The sequence below is a fragment of the Anabrus simplex genome, chromosome 2 (genome assembly GCF_040414725.1).
Source record: "Anabrus simplex isolate iqAnaSimp1 chromosome 2, ASM4041472v1, whole genome shotgun sequence".
Lineage (NCBI taxonomy): Eukaryota > Metazoa > Arthropoda > Insecta > Orthoptera > Tettigoniidae > Anabrus > Anabrus simplex.
The window spans coordinates 741,762,732-741,780,835 of record NC_090266.1 but is presented as its reverse complement, the minus strand read 5'-3'; the positions used below and the strand labels follow the sequence as shown (position 1 = coordinate 741,780,835).

Below are 18,104 nucleotides of genomic sequence, written 5' to 3'. Positions count from 1 at the left end.
CGACTATAATCTGCGGGTTGCATAAAACTGCGTGAATAGGGCCAGCTGTACCACCCGGTATAGCCATGAGTTGACACCCACATGTAATCTCCAAAAATAGCAATGATGTCACGCTCACCCAACTCAGAGTGTTGCAGGTTGTTGTGAAAAAGCCGAAGGCGACTAGGTGTTTCCCTGAATATGAGCTCATCGCTAAATGCACACAATGACAGAGCGATGACTTGACAGTTATGCTAGCAGTATTGCAACATACGTTGCAATGTCAAAAATTTATTTCACACAATGTACATCCATATGTGATAGTATGCAGCAACTTTTACTTTACATGTTTTAATGCTAATCTACACACACATACGGTGTATATACATAACAAATTAACTACAATCAAGCAAGCGATAATCAATTACTACATAGCGAATCAGATTACAGAATTGAATTGAACAATAATAATAGTTACAATAATAGTAATAATAATAACAAGAATAAGAGTAAAAAGAACAATACAAATAGAGTAATAATAATAATAATAATAATAATAATAATAATAATAATAATAATAATACAGATACAATCTTGTAACAGGATTTGAACCGTTACAATTCGCCTCCCTCATAAATAAATCAAAGAACAAAGAATCGATTGATTTTTGAACCACATAATATATAACACTAAAATTGACACACATAAACACTTTTAAATGAGTATATAACAATTATTATTATAATTTTTACAACATATCAATACATTTCATAAAATATCACAGACATGAGAACTGTTCTTGCACATTATCGTCATAGAAGACTGTTCAGTGTCCCGTTCTCTCCTTATATTACAATTCACAAGAATATAGCACTTTTTCTTCCATGTACTGGAGTTCACTGTACCAATACGATACTTGGTTCACATGCAAATTCACAGAAGTTAGTTTTTTTTTATTGCCAGTTTCTCACCAAAATAACAATCATCTTAGTAATATTTCAGCAAATCTCACGTGATGTACTTCTTTAAATTTCTGATGTTATAAGTACCGACAATATTCCCTACCTGATCTTTTAAGGAATATGCACACTTCCCGATACGGTTCACAATCTTGAAATACCCCTGATACTCAAGAAAGAATTTAGAAATATTTCCCCCCTCTGCAGGTGATGGAAATGGAAATTTGAGTAGCACTTTGTCACTCAAACTGAATCAATTTTGCCCTTATTAACTTACATATCTCAATAGATCACTTCTTATGTCACACATACTACTACCATTAATTACTCTATTAACTATGACTATGTCATTACTTAAAATATCTCACTTAACATTACTTAGGTCACAATCACACTATACTCTGAAGGGCCGGTATTATAATGAGGGTTTAAACTGAAGTTTGAGTTAAACTGTAACTTGAGTTTAAACCGATGTGAGTCTTATAATGGCCGGCCTAAGTTAAACTGAGGTGAAGAAGGGAATATACGATCTTGGTAGCAGTGACTTGCGAGAAAAGATGACTGTCGATAATGTTTTGCAGTGACTTGCAAAAAAAGATGTCTATCGATAATGTTTTGTTTACTTCTTGCAGGTAAAGTGGCGGATAAAAGCAATAAGCGTTGTCGTAATTTTACTTGTAAGGAAATAGAATTGGTTGTGCTATTAGTACAGAAATATTTATATAATCCGTGAAACAGTGGCCTTATGAATTCCTACAAAATCTCCCATTTTAATAAACATACTATGGGAGACATAAAACCTCAATGCTATTAGTAGCTGACTGAGGGGTTCTACAAATGATTTCTGAAATAGAAGGAAGTTACTTTTTTTTTCTTTCTAAAATTTACACTTTTGACATTCAAATAGTTCAAAAAGTCATTTTTACATTTGTACCTTTTCGTTGCATGTTTTGTTCTAGCACCAGCAATACGACTTACCTGTTCAATTTCTACCTTCGGCCTGTCCACATGACCTACTTTATCCGATCTTCTGAGAGTTTAAAGTGCTCTGGCTCGATGACGATTCCTGAACAACATTCGTATTTGGCCTATTATTCTCTCTCTGATTACTTAAATCCTCACGCCTTCCATTACTTTGCCCTATAAAGTTTCCTCACCTTCCTTCTCCGGATTGCCCCTGGTAACTCTGCTGACCCCTATCACTATTGAAATGTCTATTAATCCTCTGCTGATCATAATTATTACCTCTCTGACTGTTTGCCCCTTCCTCTACTGTTCTACTTTGTTGTCGATTACCACCTACGCTACTATTCAGAGCCTTAAAACTATGTAATAATTCCTCCATTTCTTTTATAGTACTAACTTTTTTTTTTTTTTTTTTTTTTTGTTGCTAGTTGCTTTACATCGCACCAACACAGATAGGTCTTAGAGTGACGATGGGATAGGAAAGGCCTAGGAGTTGGAAGGAAGCGGCCGTGGCCTTCATTAAGGTACAGCCCCAGCATTTGCCTGGTGTGAAAATGGGAAACCACGGAGAAACATCTTCAGGGCTGCCGACAGCGGGAATCGAACCCACTATCTCCCGGATGCAAGCTCACAGCCGCGTGCCCCTAACCGCACGGCCAACTCGCCCGGTATTACTAACTTTTTGGATATAGGCAGCTACCCTAATCCTATCAGAATAATGTTTTGACATAATCCTTACGATATCAACTTCTGAACCAATACTATGGAGATTCTTCCAAATGAGCATGTGTGCCAGAAAATATTCTCACATAGACACTCCCGCCTGTTGTCTATATTTACTAAACATAATTCATTCTCTTTCACGACCTTGTACATTTTTATCCCAAAACTTTTCAATGAACTTCTCTTTAAATTCTTCTAAATTAGACATATTATTGTGGTACATTTGAAACCATGTTTTACTTTCACCGATGAAGGCATTAGACAAGATCTCCAACACGTACTCCTATTCGATAATATTATCCCTCAACTTACTTGCAAATCTTTTCTCAACTAGTTTTACAAATTCCATAGGATTAAACTGTTTTCCGGAAAACTTGGGGCAAATCTTGGTCCCTATTGTATAAACCACTCGTTACCACTATTTCCCTTGTAGTCAGACCTTCCCTAATTTCTTGCCGTAGTACTCTCTGACAAATCAAAACTTTTTCTTCTGCTATTCTCTCTGCATTATCTTTTATTATTCTCAGTTCTTCCTCTTTCTCTGTCACCTGCTGTGACAGTTTTCTGTTTGTTCTGTAGTTCACTGACCTGCCCAAGCTTTTTTTCAAATGTTTCTACTCTGCTGACACATTCTCTCGTATCTTGCACCACTGCATTATGGATCTTGTCTAGTCTTTTATCTACAATCTCGTGAATTTCTTCCCGTGTACTAGACATCTTATTGCTTAACTGTATGATAGTTACTATTGTCAGTACATGTTCCCGTGACTTGCTCAATCTGAGTATGAAGATCGCTCCAACTCAACTCCATTTCACCTCTAATTTCAACACACCCTTTATCTAACTTATTTTCTAACTTAGATATTTGATCATTTACTTCTAATATCTTAGTATATATTTTACCATTTAATGATTCACATAACCTATCTATTTTATTATTGACGTACTGTTACTATTACCAATCAGTTCTTCCATTCATTTATTACTATCTTCATTGTTAATATCAGTTTTTTTTTTCATCTTGCTACAGCTACCAATCACTTCCTCCATTCATTTATTACTGTTTTCGTAGGACTCAATTCTGGCCATCAGCAAATTATAAATGTGTCAGTCCCTCCTCCCTAAGACTTCCTTTTGAGTTTCAGTGTGCTTCTCAACTTCTGCACATTCCTGAATTACATCAGAACCTTCCATCGTGTTCACCTGCTCCCTTTTTTCAACCTCACCTTGGATCTTCGTAGAAGCAACAGCCTTGTCATCACGTGACTTGCTATTGTCTTCCTTATGCATCTTTGGTTCACTAGTAATAGTATGCGATCTCAAATTAATTTCCCTCTTCAAATCCCTTGCCATGCCACCAAAATACAGATATGTAACACAAAACTTCACTCCTCACATTTACCGGTTATACTTCTGTTGGTTTAGATGTGCATCCTCTTCCCAAAATCAACATATAGTATGCTGTCATTCAGAACAAGTTCTGAATTATTCGAGCCCCACATTGGGCGCCACTTTGCGACTTACTCCTCATTGTTTTAAAATTATTAAAGTTGAATTAAAATGAAAAAAATATTAAAATATTCATGAAATAAAATACTCAGTCATCGGACAATATACTCGCACTTACTTCTTACCTGATTACTAACACATACAATATTTGATGGGTGCCAGCTACAACTCAATGCAGCAATAATAGAATGAGAGTCTTCAATATCTCTAGGGTGTAGGGTAATAAGCATACTTTTGACAATATACCATGTAGGTTCTGGGAAAAGGAGATTGGCGTTCGATTTCGCCATTAAATTTTAGGTCATCTAATTCTACCATTGAAATAACGTGATAAATTTAATTTGATGTTGAATAAAATATATTCTTTAAATTTTGACTTTAAATAGCAAGATTTGCTGCAATAATTTACAATATAAAACTATGACATTACAACTGAAAGAATCTAGGCATTAAATTTGAAATCCTATTGAGCAGACATTTAAAAGTTGTACAATAAATTTATCCCTCATTGGTTTACTTTACAGTACCTCGAACACTTTGAGTGTTATTACGACGTATTCCTTTGAGTTGGTATCAGCTATAGGTATATCAAGCCTAATTCGGTAATGAATCCCTTTTTGTTTCACTGACGAGATATAGCATGGCTTGAAATTAGATTCACACTTGACAATCAACTTTACAAGTAATTCACTGATAACTGTTAATCTGCATAACGACGACTCAATATTCGGCTGTCACCGAACTGACAAAACAACTCAACCTAACAGATGCACGAAACACACTCCGAACATATAATCCATATGGTGACTGAGGACTAAGTATCCATGTAACTGCTGCTTCTCCATTTCACTGACTCACCAACTGTGGCCTTACTCTCCATACGACTATCCATGGACCAAGGCTCCATCCATCTGACTAAAACACTTCATGGCAAGTCTCTTCTTCCAACTCCTTCCAACCAACTGTGGCCTCACTCTACTTCCAAATGACTGACGCTATGATATACAGCTCATATATATAGCCATGAGTTGACACCGACATGTCATCTCCAAAAATAGCAATGATGTCACACCCACCCAACTCAAAGTGTTGCAGGTTGTTGCGAAAAAGCCTAAGGCGACTAGGTGTTTCCCTGAATGTGAGCTCATCGCTAAATGCACACAATGACAGAGCGATGACTCGACAGTTATGCTAGCAGTATTGCAACATATGTTGCAATGTCAAAAATTTATTTCACACAATGTACATCCATATCTGATAGTATGCAGCAACTTTTACTTTACATGTTTTAATGCTATCTGCACACACACATATATATATATACATAACAAATTAACTACAATCACGCAAGCCATAATCAATTACTACATAGCGAAATCAGATTACAGAATTGAATTAAACAATAATAATAGTTACAATAATAATAATAATAATAATAATAATAATAATAATAATATTAATAATAATAATAATACAAATCCAATGTAGTAATAATAATAATAATAATAATTCAGATACAATCTTGTAACGGGATATGAACCGTTACACGTGGTGCTCATCCCGAGGTGGTGCAGCTCTTTTTGAGGTACACCCCCAATTGGAGGTGAGCTGCATGGGCCATTTCAACCACATACCAGCCGTCCTGCCATTCCTAAATTTCAGGCAGTACCAGAAATCAAACCCAGTCCCCCGAGGACGGCAGCTGATAACACTAACCATTATGCTACGGAGGCGGATGTTTGCATGGTAATCTGCTGTTACAAAAGAGACCATTTGTCAAGTACGGAAGTATCAGCCTTAACCTTTGTATACCTCATTCCTCACCATGATCATTATTAATAGGGAACATGCATAATTTTCAAACATATTTTTTTTGAAAAGTACGCCAATGAAATAGTATGTAAACGCTTTACAATGAGGTAAGTTGCCTTGTTTTCTGCCATTAAAAAAATGTTCAAAAGTGCTTTTCCGCAAGGCGAGTGAAACGGCCTCTGACGTAAGCGGCGCGCCATGACGTCACGATCCAGTACCGCATGCGGCTCTACCAGCCATTGTGCATCAGCCGTTACTAAAAGCCGATTGTTTATTATTCATGATCGCGAATAACTTCAGAATGACAGAAGAAAGGTTCTAAACAGCACAGTCAGACAATCTATCATGTGTAGATGTCATCATTCTCGAAAAATAGTGACTTTTGTGGCCGCAGAAATTTGCGGATAAGAAGCAAGTTTGTAAGTGGCATCTTTTATATACGTGCAATGTATTGTAACTCATAGTATTAGGATAACAACGAACCTGGATAGAAATCGCATCACTTTCAACATTTCCTTCTAGACTGATTCCCATATTAAAGAATAACATTACATTTTCGGGCTTTCAGCATTAGTAAAGTAAGAAATCGGATTTCAGCACTAACATAAACATATAGGTAGCATTATAGTACTAGTCCACCTCTGTGGTGTAGTGGTTAATGTGATTAGCTGCCACCTCCAGAGGCCCGGTTTTGATTCCCGGCTCTGCCATGTAAGTTGAAAACAAATAGTACGAGGGCTGGATCGGTGTCTACTCAGCCTCGGGAGGTCAACTGAGTAGAGGGGTTTCGAATCCCACCGCAGCCATCCTCGAAGTGGTTTCTCGTATTTTTCCACTTCTCCTCCAGGCACCTAAGGCCACGGCCGTTTCCTTCCCTCTTCCTTGTCTATCCCTTCCGATCTTCCCATCCTCCAAAAAGGCCCCTGTTGAGCATAGCAGGTGAGGCCGCCTGGGCGAGGTAATGACCCTCCTCACCAGGTGTATCATCATACCCAAAGTCTCACGCTCCAGGACACTGCCCTTGAAGCGGTAGAGGTGAAATCCCTCGCTGAGTGCGAGGGAAAAACCAAACCTGAAGGATAAACTGATTAAGAAAGAAAGAAAGAAAGATCGTAGTACTATAGGTCTATAATCTATCATTCCTGAAAAAATATGTATTTATGGTTGGGGCAACTGGCCTACCCACTTCCGGGGCCCATGAAAGAGAAACATTAAATATCTTGGTGGAGGGAAAAAGTTAAACATGATAAAGATAAAGATAAATATGACTTCATCTAGTTTTCACAAGTCGGGCTGAGTGGTTCAGAGGGTTGAGGTGCTGGCCTTCTGACCCCAACTTGGCAGGTTCGATCCTAGTTCAGTCCGGTGGTAGTTGAAGGTGCTCAAATACGTCAGCCTCGTGTCGGTAGATTTACTGGCACGTAAAAGAACTCCTCCAGGACTAAATTCCTGCACATTGGCGTCTCCTAAAACCGTAGAAGTAGTTAGCGGGCGTAATGCCAATAACATTAATTACATTTGGCTTTTAACAAGCTGAGCATATCACGCAAGAAAAGTGTCTTGGTGACATTTTAGTCATTCAATACAGGAATGTCTTTGGGTACTGTGACTTTTTTTTTTTGCTTTACATCGCACAGTCACAGATAGGTTTTATGGTGACGATGGGACAGGAAAGGCCTAGGAATGGGAAGGAAGCGGCCGTGGCCGTAATTAAGGTACAGTCCCAGCATTTGCCTGGTGTGAAAATGGGGAAACTATGGAAAACCATCTTCAGGGCTGCCGACAGTGGGGTTCGAACCCACTATCTTCCGGATGCAAGCTCACAGCTGCGTGCTCCTTACCGCACAGCCAACTCGCCCGGTATTTTTATCCTTCGGTTTATTGACTAGGCTTGTATACCCTAAAACTAGGCTAAGTTGGATAATATTTTAAACACCAACATCACTATTTTCACCTGTGTGCAATTATGTTATTTATTTCACTAATATTATGATAATTATTATAATTGAGCAATGTTAACTTATAAGACCCCAATAGACAAGCATTGGTTTTGTGTAGAGATATACATTTGTTAAATTCACGTTGTTTTCTTTCATGACGTATACGTCTATTTTTAAAATATATTATAGAGTATTTAGCTATAGCCTAAATTTCTTTAGAAATGTAAGCTCTTCAATAAAGACATAAATAACTGTCGCATGCCAAGATAAATTGGTAAATTAGAGCTGTCAATATGGTTCATAACCCCTTTGGTTTATTACCTAGACATGGATCACCCAAAACATAGGTTAGGTTTGGAGAATACTTTAATAATCAGCATTAATTAGTGCACTGTTTATTACTTTTATATTCCAAGATGTAAATGAAGCATTTAACTAAAGCATCATACATTAAAATTCAAAGTGTTACCACTAGAACAGCTGACATGGAAAAGTGATTGAAAATTCAAACAAATTCAACTTACGTTAAAATGATCTTTAAAAAATAAACTGTAGACTTTTCCGATATATCACCAGCATTTCTCCGGCTCACCAAAATCCATTTTCCCTAGTTTTAGCGTCTTTGGAACATTTATAAACAATTTGTTTGGGATGGTATGTGATGGGCTATTGCTCATCGGAACTATACACCATTTATAAGTTTTCTGCCTCACTGTCTGCGCAGGATTCATTTTAAATCTAAAATATACCACTCAGATTATTATCCAATGTATAGACTTCGAATTTAACCACACCAGACACTAACATAAAGTAGAAATACGCTAAGTGTATCCTGCTTCTCACAGCACGCTATGTGTTATTTAGTCTGCTAATTCAGTCAACCTGTACGATGACGTCAGACCAATGAGATCGCGTACTTGCGTGACGTGACATTTTCGTACTTTAATTTAGATTTTTATCATATTTGGAGTTATTATTTGTACATTCTGATCACATTTTTGATTTCTGCGTGAAATTTTGAATCAGATTTGCATATTTTTAATTAAAGCCCCGGATCACGCATGTTCCTTATTATAAAATATATCTTCTACCCCTTTAAAATACATTTGTCCAGTATACACCTAGCCAGTACAGTTGTGTAGTTCTGTTATGCATACGGCAATTTATGGTTAATATTATCATTTAAACTCATTCTAAAAATATAGAAATGCACTTTCCTTTTAGCTGAGTGTTGACAAATCTCCGTATGTTAACTAGTCAAGAAATCTCTGATAATTTGCTCCTTTGTTTTGTTCATGCTTGTACTTGCGGAAATTTTTAACTGATCACTATTTCTATCAGAAAGTGCACATATAATAGCTTTATTATGCAGGAACATATACTACAATAAAAGAGTGGCTCACCATATTTACTCTTTTACACTGCTTAAGTATTTCTTGAAATCAGTGTGAACATTATACCTGAGGATATAATTCTTTTGTCTCTTCTGAACATCGTACATACATACATGCACAGAGCAAGTTTGCCATGCAGTTAAGGCCGTGTAGCTATGAGCTTGCATGTGGGAGATGGTGGGATTAAATCCCGACGTTAGCAGGCCTGAAGATGGTTTTCCTGTGGTTTCCCCTTCCTTCCTAAATGCTGGGGCTGTACCTTAATTATGGCCACAGCCGCTTCCTTCCTATTCGTAGGCTTTTCCTGTCCCATCGTCGCCATAAGACCTATCTGTGTTGGTGCAACGTAAAGCAAATAGAAAAAAAAAAAAAAAAAAAACTTCCTTCCTATTGTCGCAATAAGACCTATCCTTGTGGGTGCAACATAAAGCAAGTTGTAAAAAGTAAATACATAAAATACATAAATACTTATTCACTATAGTCTGTTATGTCTTTGAGCATTCAGTCTACAAGCCTCAGTAGATTAACTAAGTGCCTCCACGATCCTCTGTTTGGAACTAGCTCTGTTGCTCATTTAGGTCTACACCTTTCATCATTAAATCATTAAAAACTGAGTCGTGCCGTCATAGACCTGGTCTCCCTCTACTTCTGTTACCGTCCATGGGCAAGTTTTCCTAGGAAACTTATCCTCTCCCATTTGCTTCACACGACCCCACCACCAAAGCGGACTTAGGCGTGCGGGTTCATCTATCCAATTTATTCCTAACTTAGCCTTTATCTCCTCATTCCATGTACCCTCTTGCCATTGTTCCCACCTGTTTGTACCATCTGCCATTCTCACTACTTTCATGTGCGGTCAGTATCCAGTATTCGGGAGATAGTAGGTTCGAACCCCACTGTCGGCAGCCCTGAAAATAGTTTTCCGTGGTTTCCCATTTTCACACCAGGCAAATGCTGGGGCTGTACCTTAATTAAGGCCACGGCCGCTTCCTTCCCACTCCTAGCCCTTTCCTGTCCCATCATCGCCGTAAGGCCTATCTGTGTCGGTACGACGTAAAACAACTAGCAAAAAAAAACTACTTTCATGTCTGTTACTTCCAACTTATGAATAAGATACACTGAGTCCACCTGGCTTTCATTCCTGTACAGCAAAATCTGTCTGGCAAGATTGATGTAAAGATAGTTTTGTCTCAGAGTTGACTTCTTCCTTACAAAATACTGTTGATCGCAACTTCCCAGTAAAATCATAATTCAATTTGTAGTAAAGTATTTATGTAGGCATAGTCAATGGATGCACTAATAACCTTGACGGTACATGTGTCAGTGTAGCAGAATGCGTATGACAATTACTGGGTGGCAGGAAGTACATGAAATACTCTTTTGTATATGTAGAGATGAAGTCATCATGTAGAGGAAAATTTGCTCTTTCAGTGAGATACAGGGTTTTAGGGAGATAAAGCACAAATTTGTTTTCTGCTGGTTATTGGTAGGGCCCTGAATGTATATGATGAAAAAAAAATTGAAAAATTCATGTTTGTAGCTCAGGTAGTATTTAATGATGAACGATTTAGGGCTTTGGTGACGTACATTACAATATTTCCCAGTGTGAAAACATTCATTTCTGGTACATAAACATTTCCATACAACTTACGTAAGCTTTTCTTCAAGTATTACTGTTAAATTCTCAAACTGACAAAAGCTCTGTTTTGAATATGTTTCAAATATGTATAAATAGAATATAACAGAGCCAGTAATTTGAACAGAACGTTGCACAGTAATATGCAGTGAAATTTAAAAGGTGATTAAAAAATTTCTGATGCAGAGAAATTTAAAAGGTGGTACTATCAAACCTGTTAGAACTGAAATACTTGATTAGAAATTTGCTAACAGAATTTTAATGCAGTTAATGTGACCTGTCAATTCTTCAGACTAACCAGAGTGATACTTATTGTAATGGCTGATCCATAGAGCATAATGCATTGACTACTGCAGCATACATGGCCATCATTGCAAGCAGTGATGATCTCCAGATTGGGTAGTGCTTGGCTGTCATGCTAGTGACAAATGGCTTCCCATTTGGAAACAGTTGCAGTGGTCTTTGCATCAACTGTTTACCCTGTATATGTGTATCCATAACAACAGTATGAATCTATGCTGAACTGTGAAACAAGTTGTTGAGATTTAATTCGTAAACACATGCCTGTTACACATGCCTGTTAAATGATAATGCACAGATCTATGTTATGTTGACAGATGAAACACTTCAGGGTAGCAGTGAGATCTAAGCATGACGCTCAGAGGCAACTGCAGAGGCTCCGTGCATGTGCCAGTAACCATTTTTCAGGCCCTGACAGCCGTGATGGTGAATTTGTCAACAATTACATCAAACTTTTAGGTGTGTAATTATTCCAACCCATACCTTTTGGATAAGCAGAAAAATAATTCCAAGTAATACTTATGAGTCTGTTTGTGAGTTAGGCCTGAAATGTCTGAATAAAACTGGTGGCTGTGCATGACTGAACTACAGTATTACCCCACTTTAAGATTCCCATATTCAACATTTTTCCCATCATTTACAATATTTTTTGTCGGTGTCCTCAGATTTCCTGTGCTTGCAATTTATTAAAATCCTCAAATATACGTTTGCAAAATCTTATGCTTCCCGCCATTTATGCTATGTCAGGCTGTTCATGAGGGGTAAAATCAAAGTAAAATGGCGTCGCTGGTATCCTAAAACACTTTCAGTAACCACGGCATGATGACCAAATCAAACAACCATGGTCTAACTCTTACCATGGAACTTCGCTTAATCCACACACGTGCATTCTTTGAGAAGCTACATTGGTGTAAAGTCATGAAGTTATAAAGTGATTCAGCGCTCGTTGTGCACGAGTTTATTATGTCATGGTTATCATTTCACATTTGCTTTTGCCGGGCTGAGTGGCTCAGACAGTTAAGGCGCTGGCCTTCTAACCCCAACTTGGCAGGTTCGATCCTGGCTCAGTCCGGCGGTATTTGAAGGTGCTCAAATACGACAGCCTCGTGTTGGTAGATTTACTGGCACGTAATAGAACTCCTGCGGGACTAAATTCCGGCACCTCGGCGTCTCCGAAGACCTTAAAAAGTAGTTAGTGGGACGTAAAATAAATAACATTATTATTATTATTACATTTGCTTTTGTTGTGTCAGTTTAAGATATTGTTGCCGATTCATCACATTTACTTTCGTTATTTGTTACATTTTTTGTTCTTGTTATCCAAGTCGAGTGGCCAAAGTAATTTGCCACGATCTTCTTGTAGTGTCGTTTGTTCATGTACATACGTATTTGTTAATACTTCTTCATTATTGCTTTATTGTTGGTGTTTGCTTTTCAGGCTAATAATGCATACAAAAAGAAGGAAAGGAAGACTTCCACTATGGTTGAGAAGGTTTGAATCTTGGAAAAAGTTGATTTGTTCCGAGGAACATGTGCTGCAATGGCACGTGAATAGCAACGTTCTGTATCCACACTGGATACAATGGTGTAAAGCAGAGGAAGCATAACAACAAATGCTTCAGAATACAGACTAAAATTAAGGAAATATGTCTCGTATTCCAAATACGAGGAAGTGGAAAAAATAGTAAAAAGTTGGTTTGAAACTTCAAGAATCCCCATGCTTTCCAATTGATGGTGTGCCCTTAAGGGTAAAGGCACGTAAAGTGGTGAACATTCTTGGCGCTGAAAATTTCAGGAAAAGGCATGACATGACCTATAAAGCTGTTTGTGGGGAATCAAACGCAGTTAGTGATGAGATTGTGGAAGACTGGATCGATGGTATATTACAGGAACTGACAAACAAATATGAACCCAGGAATATTTTTCACGTAGACAAAACTGGACTGTTTTTCACTGTGTTGCCAATCAAGACTTTGGCATTTAAAGGGGATAAATGCCATGGTGGGAAGCGCAGCGAAATGGGGCTCACTGTGATGTTGGGAGCCAACGTTGATGGTTCTGAGAAGCTCCACCCCATTGTGGTAGGGAAATCTAAAAAGCCTTTTTGCTTCAGAAATCTGCAACATTTACCAGCTGCCTTCAAAGCCAACCATAAAGCATGGATGACTTTAGATCTTTTTTTTGACAACAGTTAGCTGCTCTGGATTCAGAAATGGGTATGCAAGATAGGAAAGAGCTAGGAGGGGGAAGGAAGCGGCGGTGGCCTTAATTCAAGTTCAGCCCCATCATTTGCCTGATGTGAAAATGGGAAACCACGAAAAACAATCTTCAGGGCTGTCGACGGTGGGGTTCGAACCCACTATTTCCCGAATGCAAGCTCACAGTTGCGCGCTCCTAACTGCACGGCCAACTCGCTCGGTGCCTATGGATTTAGGGGTTATACATCCTTTAAGTCGCTTTATAGGAAGAGCCTGGTGCAGCAAGTTTTTTTCCTTATTGATGCTGAAAGGAATCAATCATTTAAAGTTTCAATCTTGGATGTGCTTCATTTCATTGCAAAGTTTTGGAAAGCTGTGCAGCAGACTACCATCTCAAATTGTTTCTTGAAACTAGGATTCTTCAAGAGTCATCACGACTCTAAGTAGTGGTGTTGGTGGTTAAAACATCAGCAAATTGCATTTGAAGACACTCTTCGGGTAGATGATGCTGTGATAACTGCAGAGGAAATAGTGTAGACGAGTTGGTTGCAGAACAAACAGCAGTCAAGTCTCCCACCAGTGACAATGAAGGAAAAAAACAAATAGAGGAAATTAGAAATAACTGTTTACAGAGATCAGTTCTGGACTATTTTGGTAGAAAACAGTGATTGTGTAGTTTTCCATCTTTAATAAATGTGTGTTAATGTTGTAAAAACTTACAATAGTTGTAATTAAAATACTCCTCCCTGAGAAAGAAAATTCATTCTAAGAAAGTTAACCAGATTAAAATAATATACCCTATTACACAATATTTTAACTACCTACTGGTACCCTTCTCCTGGTCAGTGGATAAGCAGAATTACAAAGGCAGTGTGGTATCAACAGTCAACCCATTGAATTCTAATATTATTGGCTATATTTATAACGTACACTACCAATTTAAAATGTTTTTTTTCTTTTTTAAACCTAGGAATTTCATTTTTGTCCGTATTGAACTGAGAAAGGATGATAGGAAAACTTAAAACGGTCCACCTATTCAATACAAAAATGTTATATTTATTTATAACATGTATTTGCACTTGGAACTAGTTTCGACGCTGTGTTTGCGTCATCATCAGCCAAAATGTGGGAAATAGGCAAGATGTAGGCATTTATATTACACAAGGCGTTACATTAAACAATACACATCTTACAAGGAGATAAAAACAGGGACGAATATAGAAACAAATGAATCGTTGAGAAAACAAAAGTTATACATATTAAAAATAACCTTAACCACACATTTTGCAGTGCGAAAGTGTTCTTCTTGAATGATTCCTGAATATAAAAACACACGCGCACACATTTCTGAAGAGCCAGCAGGCAGGACAAAGTAAAGTGAAACCTTAAGAGTTCTTCTGAGAAGAGTTCATCATTTTTTCTATGTTCCGACTAACTAATGAAGTCTCCCTTGAGTTCCTGATAAACATACACAACAGGAAATTAAACAATACACATCTTACAAGGAGATAAAAACGGGGAAAGTTATACATATTAAAAATAACCTTAACCACACATCTTGTAGTGCGAAAATATTCGTCTTGAATGATTCATGAATACAAAACACACGCGCATAAATTTCTGAAGAGCCAGCAGGCAGGAAAAAGTAATGTGAAACCTTAAGAGTTCTTCTGAGAAGAGTTCATCATTTTTTCTATGTTCCGACTAACTAATGAAGTCTCCCTTGAGTTCCTGATAAACATACACAACAGGAAATCCTCCTTCACTCTCAACAATAGCTATAAAGACCACGGTAAATTTCATTTTAAATATTGTGCAGAGACGTGAAAGCATGATCTTGAATATAATATAACTCCTTCATTTAACCCAATTTTTTACACAGGTGTTACATTAAACAATACACATCTTACGAGGAGATAAAAGCAGGGACGAATGTAGAAACAAATGCATCGTTGTAACTTAAGTAACATCGTATAATGGAGTGAAATCAGTTGTGGAATACCTAAATAACACTTCTTACCTTTCATAGCTTATCACTCAGATCTGCAGTTTCATTATCCCAAACAATTTTTTTGGAAAATTTGCTTGAATTGATTAAAAAAGATCCAACTATTAATATTCAAAACAATTTAAAACAAATATTGAAACAAACATCCTTCATTCTCAGTGACTACGATTCTCAGAAATTAATGAACATGAACCCCAGTATTTCTACAGCCAAAGCATTGCCCAAGGTCCATAAAACAGACATTCCCATAAGACCCATAGTTAACTATAGGAATAGCCCGACTTATAAGACTTCCAGAATTATTCACAACTTTTAAAAAAAAGTATTACAAATTTGAGGACCCCAGCTCTATTAGGTATTCTGTAGAATTTTGTAATTTGACCAAAAGCTTAGTTGCATAACTACAACATAAAATGTACTCTTTTGACATAAAAACATGCATTCCAACATACCGGTCACGAAAACCTTAAAGATAATCAAGGACAGTACACAGGAAATTGAAGAGTTCTTAAACATTTTAGAATTTGTAACTTCTAACAATTACTTTACTTTTAATGGTAAAATCTATAAGAAAGACAGCCTTCTTATGGGCACAGCTTCAGGGATAATGCCAGAAATTTATTTGGACCATTTGGAAAATACCAAGATTCATAACAAAATCAAAGGAATTGTGTTCTGGACACGCTATGTTGATGATACGTTTGTTTTAATAGATCACATCACCAATGGCGATATCATCCTTGAACAACTAAACGCAGTTGACCCATGGATCAAGTTTACTTCCGAAGTTGAAACCAATAATTCTTTAAACTTTTTAGATCTCGCCATTAATAGCAGCTTGAACAAATTTTCTTACAATATCTATAGAAAGCCCATCCAAACCATAAACACCATTTGTCAAGATTCTGTGCACCTGGACTCTAAAAAAAAAAAAAAAAAAAAAAAAAATGAGCAACATTCTATAACCTAATTCATACAGCTTTAACGTCCCTTTATCTGATGCGAATCTAAGGAAAGAACTCAATACCATCAATTTTATTGCAAGAAAAAACGTTTTTGGCAGGCATTTCATAGACAGGATAGTCGGTAAAATTGTTAACAAATCCACCTCAACTCTGCTCAAAGAGACATAAAAGAAAGCAGATAACTATGCCACCTTCACTTACACCAATAGAAATATTTACGAAATCACAAATATTCTTAAGAAAATGTCAACGTTGCTTTTAAAGCAATCAATAACAATGCTAAGCTTTTCTATAACCAGTACAAAATCAATAACATCAGTAATAAATACCACATATCAAGTGTATACATGTTAAATTTTGACCAGTGTCCAGCGAGTTACGTTGGTCAAACTGGAAGGAGCTTTTTAATTAGATACAAGGAACACGTCAACGCCTCCAGACACAACAAATATTCCGCCATAAGTACTTACATAAGAGTCCAATCATTCCTTCACCACCATAGAGCAGGACTTAAAAATTCTTTACTTCAATAATAAGGGCAATTTACTTAACATTTTATAAAACATCTTCATTAATAAAGACCAAAAAGTGCAATCCTGCTCACAATTTAAATGAAATTTCAAAAACTGTGAATGTGCTTTTTGAGGCATTACTCAACAGTTTCTTTTTGAACAAGCCTCACAACAAACCTTTACGCATTCGCTTCCCGCCTACTTGATCCAACCCTCCCCTGCTCTCTCTTCACACTAGCTTTCATCACACACGGCCTCCACAGTTCACCTCCAGTCAGCCATCAACATTAACATACATTTCGAGCTAACCATTCTTGGGCAGGCAAGGACGTAAGTAGTCAGATGTGTCGCATATTATTCCATTCTCACTTGTAATTATAAGATGCTTCAGACTTGCCTACTTTTAACATTGCTAATAGCCACCGTTTTCATTCTAGGGGTACTCAACTACACACAATTTCTCCATTTATGAAATAAGTCAAATATTCCGCCTGCCTTATAACTAAAAATTATTAACATCATCATCATGCCAACAAAAAGAACTCAATTTTATTTTATTGGAACTATCACATGTGTTTAATATCTTTGTCTTCATTTTATTAGAACTAAACATTTGTGCTCCAGAACATTCTCCTAATGCAAGTTTTTAATTGATGTATTCGGTTATCCGAATCATATTTTAATACATCATCATCATGCCAAGAACTCAATTACCCTATTTTACTGAACTATCACATGTGTTCAATATCTTTATTCTTCATTTTAACTCATTGGGCCCAAGCCACGGAACCGTTCCGTGCTTCGTCTCGGTGGACCAAATGCCGGACCACGGAACTGTTCCGTTGTCTCATTTTACTACGTAATTCAACTTTCCCTCAAGAGATGGCAGAGTGAGTTGCATTTGTGATTTGTGTAGGGACTCTTTCTTTGCAATGTTATATGCTCTTTGCTTATATATATCGATAGTGTGCTTGGTAATATTAGTTTGAAGTGGGGTATCTCTAGCTTTGAGATTCGCTTGTAAACAAGATGGCTGCCACTATAGAACTGATATTTACCGATATATAACCTCCTTTAGGAAGTAATGAGGATTAGGAATGTAATTTTTTCAGTGAAATTAATAGTAATATTAGTACTAGTGTGAGCAACACTCCTGAAGAACAAATAGATGTGGAAATCGAAGAGGAAGTGCAAAGAGAAGAC

General features: G+C 37.2%; 1 protein-coding gene across 1 annotated transcript in view; it reads left to right on the top strand.

Annotated features, from left to right (window-relative positions):
* Vps16B (Vacuolar protein sorting 16B) overlaps nt 1-18,104 on the top strand; it is a 138,745-nt gene that overhangs the window by 69,089 nt on the left and 51,552 nt on the right. The window contains exon 8 of the mRNA XM_067139420.2: nt 11,536-11,677. Coding sequence (XP_066995521.2) covers nt 11,536-11,677 — 142 coding nt within the window. The remainder of the gene's footprint in view (nt 1-11,535; nt 11,678-18,104) is intronic.